A 20,111-nucleotide genomic window follows, 5' to 3' on the forward strand; every position below is an offset into this window, starting at 1 on the left:
TGTGTTCAAGGGAACAAGTGCCCAGGAGACCCCACTGTGCACCAGCACCAAGCCTGCAGCTGCAAACCACGGGAGCTTCAGGATAGTGGCTCTTCACCCAGTGTCCAGGGAAGGACCTCGGGGGTCCTGGAGCACTCAGAGATTGTGTCCCCAGGTCTTGGTGCATGTTTGCAATGCCACCCTCTGGAGTCTCTGTAAGAAAACCGGTGATCCTCAACTACTTCCCCCACACCTGGGGGCGAGAACCAGCTGACCCCTAGAGGACTGCAGTCTCCAAAAGGTGCTGACCCTGCTGTCCAGGACAGGGTCCCAGGTTGGCCTCACCAGAGCCAGCTTTAGGCTGGGGTTTCTCAGACAGTGTGGTCCAGCATGAGAATCTGATTTAAAAAAGTCCCAATCCCGGGGCAGCTCCAAGGTGGAATCAACACTGGGGGGCCCTGCACCTGCCTCTTCGCCTGCCCAGGTGGTTCCCAGGTGAACCCCTGCTCTCGCCCCAGAGCCACCAGGTGCTCAGGCTCTGCTGTGCCTTCACAGATTTGGGGGTAAAACTACAGCCCCAGAGCCTGACTTTGAGCCCCTTGCTGCTGTCCGGGGAGTCTCACTCCAAGGTGGGGACGCTGGACGGTATTTCTGTGAATCCTCACATGCTTTCCAATGACAGCCTTCTCCAGCTGCCCAGCTGCACTGCCCCACCAGCTCCTTTGCTACTGCTGACCACCCTCCTCCTCCACAGGATCTGGTGGAGACTTAGGAACAGGTCCTCCTGGGCAGGGCCAAGCCCCCTGTCCATCCGTCTCATGGCTAGCCAGGTGGCGTCTGATGAGGACAGACTGAGTAGGAGGACAGGAGGGACGTAGCCCTCCCCAATCTACCCACTCTAGCATCTCAGAGAAGGTGCTCATGGCCCTACCACCTCCAGAGCCCAGGAGAGCTGGGCCTGGCTCCAGCCCTGCTGCTGTCACCAGCCACCAGGTGGCGCTCACCGACCAGGAACGGGTCCGGAGAGGCCCAGGAAAGGAAAGCCTTTGTTGATTTTAGTTCTTGATATTCTATAATCACCAGGATTACAATCTAAGCAAAACACCAAAACAAACACAACCCCCCTTGCCGAGTATTTGGTCTTTGTCTGAAAAATTGTGAAAAACAACACACATGAATATACAACCCAAGGTTTGGGTGTTGGCACCAGCTGGGCCTCCTGGGCAGTGGAGAGGCAGGGCCCTGGACACTGCTCTGCTGGCCTCTGGCCTTCCAGGGTGCCAGGAGCTTCAGAGGGAGGCAGCTGCCTCCATCTCCCTTCTCTGCTGCTGCAGCACGACTCAGCCAGTGGGGTCCCCATCCACAGCCTCTCCGCTCCCTGCACTATCTCCCTCCTCACTGTGCTGGAGGGTGCTCTTTCTGAGAGAGCCTGGTGAGCAGACCTGGCTCTGGTGACTCCACACGTTGCAGCAAAGACAGAGGCACTGGGGTAACTGAGGACTGGTGGGAGCCATAATAGCACCCTCAAAACCCACACTCACTTGGCTCTGTCCTCTATGGAGGATGGCCTCCACCTTGCCAACAACATGATGTTCACCCCCATTCAACCTGGACCTCCCAGCTCACACTCAACATGGCCTCCACCCCCACACTCAACATGGCTTCCACCCCCACACTCAACATGGCTTCCACCCCCACACTCAACATGGCTTCCACCCCCACACTCAACATGGCCTCCACCCACACTCAACCTGGACCTCCCAGCTCACACTCAACATGGCCTCCACCCCCACACCCATCCTAGACCTCCCAGCTCACACTCAACATGGCTTAGCCCATCCCCCCAACTTAACATGGTCTCCACCCCCACACTCAACATGGCTTCCACCCCCACACTCAACCTGGACTTCCCAGCTCACACTCAACATGACCTCCAACCCCCCCAACTCAACATGGCCTCAATGGCCTCACACCCAAAATGGCCTCCAAGCCCTTGTATCCCACATGGCCTCTACCCCTTGTACTCCCCATCCCTCCACCCCTTCCTACCCACCATCTGCTCCAGCCCCTTGACCCAACATGCCTCCACCCCCACACCTACCCTCTGCTCCACCCTCACACCCATCATGGCCTCCATCACTTCTTGCCCAGCCCTGTAAGGCCCATCTGGCAGGTCCCAGGGCCTCGTACTACACCTCCTGTTGGCTTTTCCTCTTTTCCCCGCTCCTGTGTCCCCACCTGGAGCCCCTTTGGCCTCCTGTGTGCTCCTGGATCCCACAGGCTCCTCAGGCCCAGAGCGGAGCCTTCCTTCTGTCAGGATGCCCGAGCCCACCACGCTGCTGCGTGTCAGGGCTGCCGGCTCTGCCCGCAGTGCCCACCAGGCTGGGCTGCCTCTTGGCTGGGCTCCCTGCGGGCAGGGCCTGGCATTCCTGCTGGCACCTCCCTGGGGTCCAGCCCTGGGCGACCGAGCAGAACCTCTGACAGCCTGCTGGAGCCCAGTTTGGGCTGGAGGAGGCCCCCAGGGACTGTCCAGCTGGCCTCTGGTGGCCCCTGCAGGGCAGCACTTGGCATGCACTGACTGCTGGGCAGGTCCAGGCTCTGGAGACAGCGGGCGCTCTGTCTTGGGCACTCCTGTGCTGTGGCTGCCGTCTGGACTCTCTGTGCTCTTCATCTGTGATGTCCTTTAACGGCCACAGGACGTCAGGGCCACTATCGTCCCTCTGCTGAAAGGAGGGTGTGGGGGCTCAGAGAGGCCAGGACACCTACCAGGAGGGGATCCGGTTCACCCCGGCCCAAGACTCCGTCAAGCGGCAGTCTACTTCTGGAAGTTCTTCTGCATGTCTTTCCTCTGCCCTTGTTGCTGTCCAAGCCCAGCAAGCCACTTCTCAGGGGCCGTGCTCGGGTGTGTGAGGTGGCCTGGCTGCAGCCTGTCTCTGTTAGTGCCATTGGTCTCGACCTCCGGGCACGGAGGCCAGGCTGCTTTGGGAGTAAGTGCCGGAGTGGGGGCTGCAGAAACAGCTCCCCTGCGAGCTCACGTGTGCGGTGTGTCCCTGCACACGTAGCTGGGGTGGAGAGGCAGCTGTGTACCCGCGTGAGGCGGAAGGGTGTGGCGCGGTGGCCGGGGCAGGCGTGGCCGGGGCAGGCCTGGTGCAGGTCTGGGCGAAGCCGGCTCCCCAGCCAGCCTTTCCGCTTCACCTCCCAGGGCTGCCCAGGCCCCAGAGGCCTCGGGACTGGGAACGGCACCGGGTCCAGGAGGGCGGGTAGCACCAAGGCCAGGGCGGTGACGGAGCTGCCCAGTGACCTCTGGGGCTGGGGAGGCCTTGCTTGGTGCAGCAGGACCGTCCAGCCAGGCCCTCCAAGAGTGTTCCAGGTGGGCACGGCCGGGCAGGACTCCCCCTCGGATGGCTGTGAACACAGCTTTAAAGTCACACCCTCGTTCCTCGCCCCGGGCTGGCCGGGAAATGGCTGTCATGTCTGTCCTTGTCTGGCTGCCAAGAAATGGGGCCGAGCAGAGGCCACAGGCTCGCAGAGGGCGAGGGTGGGCTCCAAGGGGTGGGCTCCCTGCCCCCTCTGGGTCCACACTGGAGGGTGGAAGGCGGGGGCAGGTGGCCTGGAACACTGAGCAAGTTTCCCGCCAGCCTGAGCCCGGCCCCCACTCAGCTGAGTCTCGGAGGCTGACCAGAGGGAGCCCTGCACCTGCCGGGCGCCTCGCTCACACCAGGCAGCCTGCCGGTGGCAGAGCCAGGGCTCGCCAACCAGCTGCCTTGGAAGAGACCCTGGAATACCCAGGATGAGACGTGCTGAACTTCAGCTGGTGTTCATTTGAGTCCTATAAGCTCCAGTTGTCAGACAGGACCCCAGACAACCATCCCGGCCTGGAACCGAGATGAGCAGGTCTGTGCACCATGAGCCAGAAAGACGAAGCCCACCAGGGAGCGCAGCTCTGCTCAGCCCGGAACCGTCCACACGCAGAGCTGCATTCCTCAAAGTGCTTGGCAAAGGCTTCCCAGATTTCTTTGCAACCGGGAGTGGCCATATGACAAAAAAATTTTTCCAGTGACATATGAGTGGAAATTATGTGTGCACCTTCTGGGACTTATCCTTAAAGGGAAGATTCTCCTGCACTTTTTCATCTCCCCTTCTCACTGACTGAAAAGCAGTTGTGATGGCAGGAGCCGGAGCAGCCACTGTGGGTCACCAAAAGGGCATAACTCCCTAAGGCAGGGCAGCCAGAGGGAGGAGCCTCAGCGGCTGATCCTTACATGGGGCCCGCCCCATCAACCCCACACTGCAAAGTATGCTAAAGGGAAGTAGGTTTCTGTTTTATTGAAGCCACTATTATTTTGGCCTTTTCGCTAGCAGCAGGACCTGTATTCTGATTACTGTGGAAGGGGTTACAGAGGACCGGAAGGATCTCTGGGAGCATATTGGGAATTCTGTCAGACTTCTTAAATCTTTTTTCCTGTGTGTTTTCTATCTGGAGAAGGCATTCCTCAGACCGTAGGTTGAAGAGAAGCCCCCTTCCATCCGAAGGGCAGAGCCGTAAGAATCAAGGTGGGACCCCCAGAACCAATCTGCCTCAGGAACCAGTGTCTGTGGGATTCCCAAAGCACCAGAACGGCGAGCTCCACCTTGCGACAGGCGAGGCACGGCTGCGAGTTCAGAGCTTCCCTTCCTGCCGATAAGCACGACATTTTGATTAAGGCACTGACGATTCTGCTGTGGGGCAGAGGAATTTGGAAACATCAGGAAATCAGACTGAGGTCTTTGAAGGCATGTGATTCATGTGACGACGTGGTGAAGCTAATGTGCCTGGCTGCCACGTCGGGTGGCTCGCCAGACCTGGAACCAAAGCGGACGGCTTCTTGGCTCTGGGCACACCTGTGGCCCCCGGCGAGCCCCACGCCTGATCGGCATCTAAAGTCTTCATGGAACCACGTTCCCGGCTGTCTCTGTAACCAGAGCTGCGCACAGGCTGGCTGGCTGGGAGCGACGGCTGCTGCTCGGCCCCCGCCCCCCGAGACACTGAGAGCCCAGCATTTTTAGATTTATGGGGAGTTTGTTGTCGTTTTACATAATTTCCTTGATGCACTGCAGATTTCTGAACAGGCGCTCACAGGCCCTCGGGTTAAGCGTAGGAGGCCGATGCAGGTCCGAGTTCCACTCCCGGTGTCCCCGGAGCCTAATTCCCCCACCCAGCCCGGAGGTGGCGCTCCTGTCTGGTGGGCGGGCAGCTCCTGGGTGCTGAGGTGCCAGGGACATGGTGAGGGACGGCTTGGGGAGAAGGGCGTCTGTTGAGGAGAGACAGGCCAGGCCAGAGCTGCGGCCGCCTCGGAAGGTGCCGCTTCTCTTGGGAGCATCTCTTGGCGGGTCCCTGGCTCGCGCCGTCCCTGGCACTGTTGCTGGGGCCAGCTGGCTGCTCCTGGCTGTGTGTGGATGGGCCTTTCTCTGCTGAAGGGGCCCTAATTTGCCAGTGGAATCTGACAGGAGAAACTCCTTCTGGTGAAGAAGGGGAAGGGAGAGCAGACCCAGAGAGCGGGAAGAAGAGTCCTGTCCCCAACCCCTGGGGCACAGCTGCCCTCTGCAACAGTGGACACTGACGACTTGGACAAGGGGCAGAAGCGCCTGGACTCTGGCCACCCTGAAGCACCTGCAGTGACTCCCAGGAAATGGAGTGGAGGCAGAGCCTCTGCCTTTGGTCCTGGACACAGGCCAGGAGCTGAGACTGGCCCTGCTGACTGGCTGGCAGGAGCTGGTCTGGGGACAGAGGGCCCTGGATTCTTTGCCTTTGCAGAAGGGAACCGAGAGCGGAGAGGGCAGTGACTGGCCTGCGGTCACACAGTGGGGTGGCCACAGAGCCAGGGTGCGGGCCCAGCTGACTCCCCAGCTCCTCCGACTGCCCTGGCCAGGTGGTACCCGGCCCAGGAGAAAGGGCGAGCAGACCAGGGGTGCGCAGAGGCAGAGCCCCTCCTCCTGAGCCAGTCCGCGCCCCTCGATGCTGAATCAGAAGTGGGGGCAGGACCCCTGGCGCCGGCCCACTGCTCTGGCTTGGGAAGGTGTCCCTGGGTGGCCTCAGCTCCAGGCCTTTGTCGCTCGGGCCCCTGCTCACAGTCCAGGGTTATTTCCGACGGCCATCTGCGAGCCTGGCGCTGTGCAGAGAGCAGGAGGGACTCGGGGAGTTCTCTGCAGAGCTTCCTGAGCGTCTTGCCTGCTGCATGGGGAACAGGCCTGGCTGCTACCCCAGTTAGTCTCCACGGGCGGATCTCGCACTGACGTCTTCCCCGGGGGTCTCGAGGAGGCCCTGGTGCGGGGTGCGTGTGTGGGGCCTATAGGAAGGGGCTCTGGAGGCTAGCTCTACAGGTGAGGGGTGGGTGAGCAGATGAAGACAGGAAGCAGAGGGGAGGCAGACCCGGGAGGTGCCCAGAGGGCGGGGCCTCGGGGACAGAGGTGCAGGGCTAAGGGGAAGGGGCTGCTGCCGCGGCCAGAGCTGTGCACCCAGGGCCGTCAAGCACTGGGTGCTGAACCAGAAGGGGGATAGTCAGAGCTGCAGTGAGGCACGCAGCCTGCACCCAGAAGGCCCCTGGCCCGCCTGGTTCCAGGTTCCAGGCAGCGGCGCCGAGCGCAGACTGGCCAGATCACCTCCCGGGCACTTGGCTCGGGAGGACGGCAGGAGAGGAAGCTCTGCCTTGCCGAGCTTTCCCCTGGGCGGGGCTCTCTTCCCAGAGAGAACCCTGGTCCCTCCGGACCCTCATCCCAGCCTGGAGGCTGGGGCAAATGCTCGAACTGCGCACCCAGGAGACTCGGATGCGCTGATCGCTGCAGGTGGTCCTGGGCTCAGTTCAGTCCCCCAGGAAAGGACGATGTGACTTTGCTGTGTGTGGGGGCGACAACTGCGCCTTCCCTGCAGCCAGCCCCACGGTGGCCCTGGTTTGGAGGGAACCACAGACGGGCTCCCTGGTCCTGAACGTGTGGGCCTTTACCTGAGCTGGGGAGACAGCCCTGCACCCCGGGGCCCTGTTGGCACCGGCTGCCCCACGCTCCTCTCAGGCCTGGCAGACCTGGGTCTGTCCTTGCCGAGCCCAGCTGTCAGGGCTGGACAGGCGCTAAGAGCCCTAGAGTGGCCAGGAGCTGGGGCCCACGGAAGCCAGGGACAGCCGAGCCTCAGCCTCCTGGACCTGCTGTGACTTGCATTCAGTGATTTGCACCTGACGGCTTCAGAAAGCTCTGCCTCGCTGACAGAAGGAGATCCAGCTCCTTCACCATCAACCGCTTGCCCCCGAGTCTGGGCTGAGGCAGGCCTGGGCTCAGGTCCCTCCCTCCCTGGCCTGCTTGCCTCCTGTCTGGGCATGGAGGACACGGGCCCGGGGCTACGCTCGGCTCTGTTGCTTTGTGCTCTAAGCCTCACTTTTCCCGTCTGTCGTGTGGACCTGACATCTTGTGCCTGAGTGTCACAGAGGATGCTCCTGGGGATCAAGGTGACTCAGGAGCGCCAGTGAGCACTATGAAAGCCAGGTTCCCTGCGTCGCCATCGGAGCAAGGTGGGCTCCGTGGCTGGGACCCCATGGCTGGTCCCCGTGTGGCTACTCACACATGGGCTTCAGCTGCCCGATGAGCTCCTCCTTGGTCCATTTGGCCCACTCCTTCTTGTCGGTGTTGATGGAGCAGAGGATGGGGCCGCAGGGCTTGCCGCAGTCCTCGATGGCCGGCACGTTCAGGTAGTGCACCAGGACGATGTCGGGGTTCTGGGGGGAGAGCACAGAGACGGGCAGCATGCGGCGGACAGAGGATGTCCCCGGGCAGGGACTGTCCCCGCGGGGCTTGTGCAGCTCAGGCACAGGATGCTGGCATGTGGGCGATTCTCTGCCGGGGGTGTCCTGGGTACTGTGGGAAGGTGCCACCTCCCTGGCCTCTACTGCCCAGGCCAGTAACCTCCTCCGTGACGACTGGAGCCGTCTTCAGACATTGCCCAGTGTCCCCTGGGTACCGCTGACCTCCACAGCTGCAAGCATGTGACCAAGGTCCCCATCTGCGAGGCCAGCTGCATCCGTGCCCAGCCCCGTCCAGCAGCTGACCCACTGTCCCTCGCCCCGCACCTGATGCCCGTGTCCTCGTCACAGCTTGCGGGACCTCCCCCACAGGCACCATCCTGCCCTTCTTCCCGAGGCCCCTGCTTCTAGGGGCCAGGGCCTTCTCCCAGCAGTCGGGGTCTCTCCCTGCACACAGCTCCACCCACACTCACCTCTGCAGCTCACCCACTAGGCAGCGGCCACCCAGGGTCTCGGACACCTCCTTGGAAGCCCCTTTGGGGCTTGAGAATGGCAAGGCCTCCTGACGGGGCTGCAGACCTCAGGACCCCGTGAGCCCCCAGGTGGTTCTATTTAAAGGGCCTGCTTCCCCAGCAAGTTCAATCTGCAGCACACTTTGTCCCTTTCTGCCCACCACTTTCTGACAGTGACAGGCCAAGGGGCCTTTAGGGCTCTTCCCCTGGCCCCCCAAGAAAGTGAGGCTGTTAAGCCGGGTGCAGTGGCACACGCCTGTAATCCCAGTGGCTCAAGAGGCTGAGGCAGGAGGATCGCAAGTTCAAGGTCAGCCTCAGCAACTTAGTGAGGCCCTAAGTAACTTAGCAAGACCCTGTCCCAGAAAAAAAAAAAAAACAAAGAAAAGGCAGCGGTCAGGCTGTTCATTGAGCCTGATGAGTTTGTTAAAAACAATCACATCACTTTGCAGAAGCACCGGGACACACCTGGAAAGACCTAGCTGAACCCTTGGACCCCAACCCAGAGGTAGTTTTTGAACTAATTTCTTCTTGCATGATCCTAAGGAAACGAATGAGAATATATGGAGATCCCACAGGGAAGGACGGAAGAGGCCGAGCCTGCCCCCACCCCGCTTTTCCCAGCTCTCGTTTAGGCCCCGGCATGGGATGGGCAGGGCTGGGCGGGGGGAGGCCAAGTCCGTGGCTGCTTTTTTGGAGGTGGTCAGAGCAAAAGTATGAAATGAATATATGAATCAATTAAACCATTAATAAATAAAGACTCAAGACTACACCACGACGAGTGAGAGAAGGTAGATGCGCATAATTTAAAAGGATTTCCAATACGGGTTGAAACGCAGTTTTTTCTTGCCAACGCTCAGTTAACCAGGAAATTAAATCAACGCCAACAGGAGCCCTGTTGTTCCTGGCAGCTTTTCGGGATTGCGGGACTCACGTTCCTTAATAATAACCGTAATCCCTGACATCGCCACAGCACTGTGTTCTTTTCAAAGCACTTCCCAGCCCTTATCTCATTTGGGCCCGTGCTAGCCAGGGAGGCAGGCTGGGCTGGGCAGGGCAGGGCACCCTCTGTCTGGAGACGAGCGCGGCGAAGCTCGCCCACAGCCCAGTGGCTGGCGAGGGACAGGGCCTGGGCTGGACGCCAGGGCTCTGACTCTGAATTCCAGGCCTGCCAACGCATCTGGTGGCCTCTTTTTGTTTGGCCCAAATGCTTTCCCACCTCCCGTTTCACTTTATCCTCGCAATATGCCCAGGAGGTAGGTGGGCTGGACGGATCTGCCATGACTGTCGCATGGATGGAGCGACCGAGGGGCTTGGGTCCTGGTCCTGCGTTCTTCCCACAGAGCAGTGGGCTGGCCCCCTGGGCTGGGGCCGGGCTGGGCGCTCCTGCTCTAGCCTGGCCTGCTCAGCGGCAGTGCCAGCTGCCCAGCAAGGTGAGGGAGGATCAAAGGGCCACAGGGGCCAGCCGGCTACCTGGGGCTTCCTCTGATCCCTGTCCCTGGAGCTGGAGCCTGGCCCCTGCAGGAGGGAGCTGGCAGGTCAGCCCCGGGGAGATGAAAGGCTGCAGCCTCCTGTCCAGAGTCTCGCTGAGCTGAGCACAGCCTGGGCGCCTGGGAAGGGCTGCGGGAGGCTACGGAGGTGCAGACAAGGGCCTGCTGGCTAAGGAGCCAACCCCACACCCTGGAGATCCTGCTGCTTCTGGAAGCTCTGAAGTCTGCCCGCAGGGCCAGCCTCCACCTACCCTCTGAGGACAGGGCCAGGATCCCCTCCTCGTCTGGGAAGCTTCCCCTCTGCCTTCCCTGCCTCTAGACAGGATGGACACCATCTTTGTTGTCTACACATCTGCTTCATCTCCTCAATCTCGGAGATGAGGATACCACAGCAATCTCGGATGCTGGCGATACCACAGCATTTGGCATTATCAGGTCTGGAGAATTGAAATAAGTGAATTATGACCTCTGGTCCTTCTGCCTCCCAGACTTGGGATCTCTGGATATTGGGTTCTATGAAGGACAGGGAAGTACTTCTGAACAGGTCCTGCTAGACAGCTACAAAGCAGGGCTGGTTCTTAACCTTCTCTAGATGTGAGTCCTCTCTGAGAACCCATGAAGGCTGCGGGTGCCCCACCCTGTCCCTGAAAATCACCCCAAGGCACATCAACCCTCCAGGGACTCACAGACCCAGTGGGGGTGGGGACCCCACAATGGTAACCACCAACTTCCGGATTCTAGATCTGCTGCCTTCCAGCTGTCAGGAGCCAGACACGTGGTCCCCTCAGGATCCCCTCAGCCTTCCTTTCTGGGTACTTCGATGCATGAGCAGGAAGTCCCAGCCCGGGAGGGTCAGGAGACTGGGTTTGAGTCGGAAGGGAGCAGGTTGCACTGTGTGCCTGCGGTTCTGTCTTTGACCTAGATTCCACCCCTGAGCGCCAGCCTGGTGTGCCCTGGGCTGGGACTCTCCAGGTGAGTGTTGACTGTCCACTTCCTGGCCGGGGGCTGGCTTTCAGACAGAGAGGGATTGAGGTATTTTTAGAGATTTGGGGCACATATCCCTTCTTGGCAACATTGTGATTTTTGTCACTAGTTACACATTTTGTGGGGTGTTTTGGCAGAAAGGTATATCCACCTTAGCCTCCTACCAGCCCTCCACGCTGCCCGTGGCTGTGCCATGGACTCGGGATGCGGGCAGCTCCGCCCTGGGCTGTGGATTTCCAGGAAGATGCTAGAGGCTGCCCCCTAAGTGAGCATGACCTTTGAAGAGGAACCCCAAGTGTCCTGGAGTTCGCCTGGTGGTAAGGCCAGGGGGAGTCCGTCCACTGGGGAGGTCCCGTCCATAGCAGGGGAGGGGGTTGCAGGAGTCTCAGGAAAGTCCCAGAGTCCTTTGGGAAGAGTCATAGGCTAGGAGATTCCATCCCTGCTTCCTGGGCCTTCAGGCTCCTCGTCTGGAAGTGGAGACAGGCCCCACCTTCCTCGCCAGGGCTGCAGAGGGAGCCCGGTCAGCAAGTACCCCAGGATGGCCAGAGCCCTGCTGTTCTCACCACCGACTGCCACCCAAACCAAACCAGCCAACCAAAAGAGGCCTGCGAGTTTCCTGAGAACAACAGAGTTTGGCCTCCGGCAGGCTGTCCAGCCGCTCAGGACTCCCTGTGCCGCGTCCTGGTTCTCACCCGCACGTGCCCCTTCCTCGGTGGGCAGCCCGCCCGCCGGCGCGCTCTCCTCAGTGACCTCATTCAGCCTCCAGTCTGCCCAGCTCTGAGGGCCCAGGTGCCCCTCTCCAGCGCGGACTCTCAGCTCCTCCCCAGGCTGACCCCAGCCCGCAGCCCCGAACCTGCAGCCCTCCTCCCCCTCCGCACCAATCCCAGCCCCCCCTCCCCAAGCCGCCTGACCCCACTGCTTGGCCCCAGGTGCCCGCACCCCATCTCCACAGTCCAAACCTCACTCCCTCCCCCGGGCCTCGCCCTCCTGCCCTCCCGCCCTCCTCTCCCTATCCGCTCTCCCGGCACCAGCTGGGGACGCTGCCCAGAGTGCTCGCTGGCCCCCTGCTCCTGCCTGCCACTCAGTCTGTTCCTGCTGCCTCGTCCCTAAATCTCCCTGTGCTCTTGTCTGGGTTGGTGAGCTCTGTGCCTCAGGATGGGATGGCTCAGTGTCACCCCCTCGTGAGAACCTTCTCTGGGGACCCCCGTGACTCAGGGCTGTCCTGCCAGGCTCCAGCCCCGCAGCCTCTGCAGCCTTCACACCCATCTGCTCAATGACTTCTCAGGTTTCACCTGTTTGCCCAGCTGCAAGTGCGCTTTCTGCATGGCTGGGACTCTGTTCACACAGCAGCTCTGTCCGGCCTGCTGCTGGTGGGGTGGAGAGTCCCAGAGCTGCCTGCCAGGTGCTGTCTGGGCTGGAGGAGCTGGTGCAGGGGTAGGGGCAGCTTCTCCTCCCTGGTACTCGGTGTCCCAGGACACTGGGACTGGAGAACCCTCAGGCTTGTGTCCAGAGAGACAGACTGAGACTCCAGAGGAGGGAAGGAGCGGGGTGCCCGGCATGAGTGGGAGGGGTCATTCCCTTGGAAGGACAGCAGGAGGGCAGCCCAGGCCCAGAGTCCTCGTCCCTCTCCTCTGGAAGCTTGGTTAGCCCAGCTGGGCCTCTAGGTTTGGATTTGCTGACCTTCCCAGTTCCATCTGCCTGGAGTCTGCAGGCAGAAGACTCAGTGAGGGCGAAGGAAGGAACCAACGTCCGTCAGTCTCTTCGGTGTGTTTTCCAGATGTCACCTTTCACCTGACCCACCAGCACAGAAGAGTGGAGAGAAGCAAAGGACCTTTCCCTTCACAGGCACAGGAGAGTTAAGAATGCTCTGCAGAGAATCATGTGTCCAAATTAACAGTCTCTAGGGTACAGGACTCATCAGAGCCTTGAGAGAGCTGTGTACAGGATTTCTCGGTGGTATTACAGTGGGCGGGATTTTCCAATCTCGTTTGACCTTGAGCTTGAGCCTCTTGGGACCCTGATGTTCTTTGGAAGAGAGTTTAGGAAGCTCAAAGCCACGGGAAATCATCCAGTGCTCCTGGGTTCTCCCCCTTTCCCAGAGTCTCTGGGTAAGCTGGACTTCTGCTGCCAGCTGCAGTCTCCTTGCCCCTCCCTGGCCTGGCTGAAGCTACTTTCAGTTGCCCACTGGGTCTGAGGCAAACCCTGCCCCTCGTTGCTGCACTGTCTGCACAGCTCTGTTCTTCCTGGAGGTCCCTGCTGCCTCGTGCTGGGGCCAGCGTCACCTCCAACCTGAGGTGGGACTTCCACTTGGACAGGCGATGGACGACTTGAGGAAATAAAACTGCTTTGAACAGGAAACTGCCACCAGCTCCAGGAGGGTTAAGCCGTTGCCTGGTGTTCGTGGCCTAGGTGGGCAGCCCGGGGGCGGCCGAGCGTCTACAGGGCTCCGTGGCTCGGATGAACATGCGGCAGGTCCTGCCTCAGACATGTCAGATGGATAGTCTTCAGCAGGGGCAGGCGTTCCCTGATTGATCCTCCCAGCCTGGAGGCCACAGCTCCCCTGGAAGAGCCCCAGCCAGGGAGCACAAGATGAGGACTCAGTCCCATGGCAGCCTGGGGCACCAGACTCAGGCCACGGCTGGGTCTTGAGTGGCAAAGAGCAGAGGAGAGAGAGAGGGGTGTGGCAGACAGACGTGGTGGGTAGGTGTGGCTCAGAGCCTCAAAGGGGCTGCCCACCCCGCCCGCAGGGATCTGGGATCTGCAACTGGGAGCAGGAGCCACAGTTCCTGCAGCTGCTGGCTTCCCAGAGGTTCCAGGTAGGGTGCAGGGGCCAGGGCAGAGCTGGCGGCGAGAGCGCTGCCTCCACCAGCAGCTGGCCTCGCCAGCCTTCACGCCTGTTCTTTAGAGTGGCAGACGGTTCAGCGGCCTTGACCTTGATGGGAGGGAGGTGAGGCAGGCAAAGGGCTCAGGATGGACCTGACCCCCAGCCAGCACTTGTGCTCAAGACCGCTGACCTTGCCTGCTGAGTGGGTGTTCGGGAATCTGTTAGGGTTTGAGAGGGAGGTGGGACAGGGATCCTAGTTTGCAGGGAGAGCTGAGCCACGCAGTCCCCACATGCTGAGCCCACCCCAGCGTGTATATAGCACGTTCTGGGGGGCAGTTGGGGGCACAGCCACAAGCTCTTCACTGGAGACCCATTAAGGGGACTCACGTTACCCAGAGCAAGATCCCTGAGGCTCTCACGTCCTCCACTTGGACACTCTTGGGGTGGGTGCTTTGCTTGGTGGCTGGAGGCCAGGTGGTGTCCCACAGCCCCAGCTCTTGCTCCTTTGCCATCACCAGAAAGGAGGAGCTCCAGAGCCAGCCAGCACCCCTTGCTGGGGAGTGAGCAGGACAGCAACCCAAGAAGTGGTTAAAAATGCAAAAAGCCCTTGGTTTTGATAAAGAAAAATGCAGCTGCAACATCTGTTTGACTCTTGTTTGCAGCTTCATCAACGCTAAGTGGTCAATAAATCAGAGTGGCGTGGTGTTCCGTTTCTTCTGTGGCTCAGTCATTAATCTCGTGCCAGTTCTCATGAAAAATGAAGGAGAGAGGCCCTGTGATAGTGGAAATGTATACATTACCCACAAAGTCATAATAGCATGTAATAGTGCCACACACCTCCCCACTTGCCGCGGGGGCGCGGGGGGCGGCCCGCGTGCCGCCAGCTGGAAGGAGGGAGGTGAGCAAGTAAATCAGCGTTGTTGGCGCCACAAGCCCTTTCTATTATTGCATTTGTCATATTAGCACCATTTATGCAGATTCCAAACGCCCCATGAGCCTGATCTTAAGAGGCACAGCCTTCCCTGTACCTGGGTGCTTAATAAACAACGAGGGTAGAAGCCCATAAAACAGGAGTGCAAAGCTGGCAGAAAGAAGGGCAGGATTTATTAGGGAATGAATAAGTGATGATCGTAGGCAGCTCAGGGCTGTGGGTGTGACCCGGCTGCAAGGCAGAGAAGAATCCTCTTGCCCACACTCCGGCTGGCCCTGGCAGCTTGCCTCCTGTTCTCTCTGCCCTGGGTAAAGGTAGGAGGTGGGGCCCATGGTCCCACCAGAAAGGAATCTGGTCCCAAAGGCCCTGGAGGGGGATTCCATCCCCCTCTGTCCTCCACTGAGGGCCACCAGTAGGCAGGGCCAGGGCCTAGCAGGCCTGAGGGCCTGGAGGCGAGATCTGGAGGCTGGAAGGAAATGGACTCTATTTTCCAAGAAGGGTCAGAGTGGGCAGCGCCTACTGCTCAGGTCTCCTAGGGTCCTGGCCCCTGGAGCTGCTATCTCCTTCCCTGCCACAGACGGCCATCCCTGGGGGTGTGCTGGGCGCTGCGCCAGGGGGGCAGGATTGTGTCTGTACTTTGGCACCTCCCACTGGGGAATCTCTGTTTTCAAGGACGGCATTCTCGAGTCAGCTGTGTGCTAGGCTTCAACTTGAGCCGCACGCAGGCTTCCCGGTTCCGTCCCTACAGCCTCTTGTTCTCATCCCCGTTCACAGAAAGGAAAGTGTGTTTGAGGGGCGGAAACTCTTGTGGCTCAAACCAGCCTGGGCCAGAGCCCGGATCGCCTCACCACTGCTCTGCCCAGGCCCAGGGGCTCTGGGACCTGCTGGGTGGGAGGGCTGGACGCCCAGCCTCAGGACCTGGGGCAGCAGCAGCCTGACCAATAGCAGCGCAGATTCAAGAAAGGGTTCAGAGAGCCTGGCCGGGACCTGCAGAGTCCTGGGGCTGTGGAAACGGGGGCCAGGCTGGGGGGCTCCTGTGCGGCAGGCTGACCCCTTGGGCCAGGGTCCAGGCCCAGACACCCGTCTCCATATCAAGGACCTATGGTGGTCAGATCGGGGCACGTCGGGGAACATTACCCACACCCGAGTTCCTGGTCCTTGGTGGCAGGTCCGGGTCCTCAAAGTCAGGGAGAGTTACAGTAAAAAGAGGGAAGTGCGGGAGCAGGGACTGAAAAGGTGGCCCTGCCCCAGGAATAGGCAGGGTCAGCGGTCAGTGCTCTTCCTGGGAGCCAGGCCCTGCATCATGTTCTGGGCCCTGGGAGCCCCCCTGCAGTCCCGGTGGCAGGGCACACAGAAAACCATGGGGTTCCTTGCCCATGCCCAGCAGGGCCAGGGGGCTTGGAGTGACGCCCAGTAAGAGGCTTGGAGGGTCTGCGAGGGGGCCGAGGCCGCGCCCAGGGGAGCTCCGAGGCCCTTTGGAAGGGTTGCCCTCCACGAGTGAGCTCGCCTGGCAGCAGGAGTCTGGGGCCGGCAGCCCGCCCCGCCTGGAGGGGAGGCCGGGAGACTTAATTAGTTAATGTGGGTAAAGTGGTCTGAAGATGGAAAACCCTGGGTAATTGCTGAGTGCTGCTGCTGTTGTTATTACACAATTACCAGAATTTTCCAGTCATGGGAATCTAGTTAAACAATTTCCACCTGGTGCAGGGTTCCGGGAAGCATGCTGACAGGGGCTGGCTTGCTCTGCTCCTTCAGTCTGAAGGTGATGGGGAAAGACCCACGGGGCAGACCAGGCCCGGCCCAGCGCTGGCCTGCTCTGGATGCTCAGAGAATGCAGGGTGCTGGATGATTTGCCACCATCCTGAGCAGATCAGATAAAGAGGCAAGGGCTTAGCGTCACCAGAGTTTCCTGCCCATCTGGACTTCTCGGAAGCTTCTGAGAAAGTTCTAGCCAAAGGCTCCTAGCGGGTGAAGCCGTTCTGGAATGAGGCTTCTGGGGAGAGCCACGGTGCAGAGAGACCTGCCTCCCCAGAGGAGCCAGTGGGGTGCAGACACGCGGCAAGGTCTGTGTGGACCAAGGGAGACCACCAGACTCAGGCTGGCTCGGGCCAGGCCTTGGCTTATCTAAAATCATTACAAATGATCTGGGGGAAGGTTGTCCAATGACATCTCCACTTTGTAGATGACGCTGAACTTCTGTGGGTATGAAGGATCTCAAGGGGTCACTTTGGTGTGTAGATGAGTGACAGATGGTTCCTGGTGGTGGAGTGCAAGGCAGTGACTAGGGAAGAGTCCAACGATTTGCTCAGGGTGGCCAGGCTGCCGCAGCTGGAGGACCCCAGTGGTTCACAGAGCCCCTGGCCCAAAGTTGTTTCCAGAACCTGCAAAGGCACTATTTGGCAAGGCAGGCATGACCTGGGTCCTGGATAGAAAATGACGAGCCTGCCTTTATTACAGACCTTGATCTGCAAAGGGGAGAGGGGTCTGCAGGCTTGGGCAGCCTGAGCGGGGAGGACTTCTCTGTCCAGGAAGACAAAGACGAAAGAGAAACCTGATTCACATCTTTGGGTGCCTTTCCCTCCAGACCCCCAAATCCCAAGAATGAGGGTGTCCCTGCTCTCCAGGCTCAGGGAGGTCATGCTAGACCAAACCAACTACATGGAGGAGCAATACAAGTGTTGCCAAGGGAAACAGGGCTGAAAGTATTGAGATTTTTTAAAAAAACAGGCAACATTAGTTCCTGGATGGCTGATCCATAAGGCGTTAGGAAAGGAGATCAGGACGTGGGGGACGTGGGGGTTGCCCCAGGTGGTATCATGATACTTGGTGCCCTGCAGGGAGGGATCCAGGGCTGCGAGTGTCAGCAGCATGCTGGGTCTGCCCATCCATCCGCTGGTGTCCTGCAGCTGGCGGAGTCTGAGCTTGGATGAGAGTATGGGCTTGTGTTCTGTATGTCTCCTGCTCTCACCTTGAACTGATTTTTGATTTATTAGAGATCACCATAAGAGTTGCTCCAAACAGCCTTGGGACAAGAAGCCATGTGTCTTTCGCAGGGACAAAGAGAACTCCTGGCAAGCAGAGCCAGAGGCCAAGGCCACACATGTGCCTGGTGGTCAGGCTTCAGAGGGCTACAGACCCTGCTCCTCTGACCTCCCTCCCCTATCCATGGGGTACACCAGCCTCAAAAGTACAACTCTCATGTCTCTCCAAGGACATGTGCCCCAAGCCTGCTCCTGGGACCAGATCCGTGCCCCATTAGGCAGTGACTCAACCCCGTCTGATGACGATGACACCAGCCATCAGGATCCTCTGGAGGACCCATGTGCTCCGGAGCCTTCCTGTCCATCTGCTCCCCATAGCTGCTCTGGAGGAGGCGGGCCCGTGGCACCACCCTCTGCACAGAGAGGTGCCACGTGATCTGCTAATGGCTCGTGGCTAATGGGAGGCAGAACTAGATGAGGCTCTAATGCATTTGGCATTCTTTTGACAAAAGTACTGACATTTTCTGTAGGGAAGCAATCAACTCGGCCACTCAGTCTGGGGGTGGCCCTTGTGTCTCGGGCTGGCCATTCAGAGTCCTGCATTCTCTGGGCCATGGTGATTGCTCAGGGACAGACCCACCAACAGCAATCACAGTTCATCCCTGGAGTTTGGCCAGAGCCACAGGGGGACAGGGATGCTCTTTCCTGTTGGACTTGAACCCAGGAGGATGAAACCTAGTGCCCCTGGGAGCTGCCCCTGGCCAGCACGTGGAGCCCAAGAAGGGAGCTGGCACGGAGGAGGCAGAGTTGAGGGCGGGGGCGCTAAGCCTCGAAGCCAGTGACTGAACCCCTGGAGCGCTTGTGCCTGAATCTGGCACACTGCCAGACTTTTCAGACACTGGAACCCCAAGTCTCCTTTCACCCTAAAGTCAGTTCGAGCTGGATTTTCTGTTGTACTCATAGAGAGCCCTAACTCTGAAGAGAGACCAGAGTCTTCTTTTCGTTAAGCCAACAATTCCCTTCACTGTACAATTCGGGCTGTCCGGAGGGCAGGCGACAGCCGCCACCCCACCACCACCACCGGGATTACGGGGAACTCCCATTTCTTCACCCCTGCATGCTCCAGGTGCTGGGTGCTAAGTACTTCACAGGACTTAGCTCCGTTAATCCTCATAAGGGAGGACTGGTTGTGATCATCCCTACTGTACACATGGGGAATGTGACCTACAGTTACTTAGCTCGCCGAGGTCCCGCTCCTCGGCACACAGGTCGGTCTGATGCTCAAGAAGCAGAGCGCCCAGAGCGTCTGCATGGGTGTCTGGATTCTGTTACTTTCTAGCTGTGGGCTGCGGCAATCACTTCTCCGTGCCTTGGTTTTCTCATCTAGAAAATGGGGATAACCATCACACCTACTTCCTGAGGTTGTGAAGGTGAAATGAGATCAGGCATTTGAACTGTGCCTGACGCATGGTAAGCAACTGCCAGGGGCCAGTATCACCAGCCTCTCACACTACCACGACCTCATTGCCCAACATTGCCACACAGCGTCAGAGAACCCAAGGGCGGAGCAAAACAAAACCCTTCAGACTTCGCTCACTTGGGAGGGGCAGATCTTGAAGACAGCAGCCGGTGGAGGCAAGGTGACACGTTCTTGGTCAACGCCAAGGAAGCGCTGTTATCTCCAGTGGATGCACAGGCTCTTGGGGGCCTTCGGATGGGCCACACCCTGTCGCTCTTACCCAATCTTGGAGACAGGGTCTCAGAGACAACTCTTGGCTATCTTCCAAGTGCTGGAAGAAATCAAAGCTACATTTCCCAGAGAGATTCTGAGTCTCCAAGAATTCAAGAGGTCATGGTGGCACCCCAGTGCTGCTGTATCCTGTGGCCCACTGGGATAATTTTGGGTCACTTGGGCTCATTTCTAGTCTGGATGGAACCAGTATCCGGGGACTTCCGGGCCCTCCAGGAACCTCAGGCTCCTCCCTCCCACTGGGATGCTTACACATTTAAATGTGTGCATGAAAGATCCTTGAGGATCCTGCAAATGGCAGGATCTTAAAGTCTCTTAAAGACTGAGAAAGCCAGGAGGAAGCTTGGGGATCCCCCAGGTCAGGTTGGCCCTCTGCTTCCATTTCCGGTTGGGCAAACAGAGCCAGGAGAGGGAGCAACTTGCCCCATGTCACCCAGCGGACAGGGAGAGGATGATGATAGGGAGCCCAGCAACCCTTCCCCTCTGCTGGCTTCCTACTCCCTGCCACCGATGTCCAGAAGCACCCAGAAGCAATGGCCGCACATCCCTTGCTTTGCAGAGAGGCTACGGAGAAGGGCAGAGCTGGTCGCTGCTTGCCAAGGTGACATTCAGAGCAAGGTTGGCTTCCCAGACGCTGGCCTCCTTTACAACCTTGACTGAGAACAGGCCCTGGTGGGAGGCCCATGGCGGACTGGAAGGGCCCAGCATCCTCCTGGTGGGCAGGTAACCTCAACAGGGAAGTCCAGACTGGGCCTGGCCACCCCCTGCTCTGGGGGAGCCCCTAGGGAGCGCCTCCACTAAATCCTATTAAAGACAGGAACCCCAAGCTCTCCCCTGACTGACAAACGGCCGGCTGCCGCCGTGGCACAGGATGGATGGGACCTGGCCCATCGAGCAGCT

At 59.5% G+C, this 20,111-nt stretch overlaps 1 protein-coding gene across 12 annotated transcripts in view; it reads right to left on the bottom strand.

The window, feature by feature from the left end:
* The window catches only part of Camta1 (calmodulin binding transcription activator 1), a 772,653-nt gene that overhangs the window by 93,710 nt on the left and 658,832 nt on the right, over positions 1 to 20,111 (bottom strand). For 11 of the 12 annotated variants that reach the window (XM_047559183.1, XM_047559185.1, XM_047559178.1 and 8 more), the window contains one exon: positions 7,568 to 7,721. In XM_047559183.1, coding sequence (XP_047415139.1) covers positions 7,568 to 7,721 — 154 coding nt within the window. Of the gene's footprint in view, positions 1 to 4,505; positions 4,699 to 7,567; positions 7,722 to 20,111 lie in introns of those variants that run through there. The other variant, XM_047559197.1, reaches the window with a different exon arrangement.

The sequence above is a fragment of the Sciurus carolinensis genome, chromosome 1, assembly GCF_902686445.1.
Source record: "Sciurus carolinensis chromosome 1, mSciCar1.2, whole genome shotgun sequence".
NCBI lineage: Eukaryota > Metazoa > Chordata > Mammalia > Rodentia > Sciuridae > Sciurus > Sciurus carolinensis.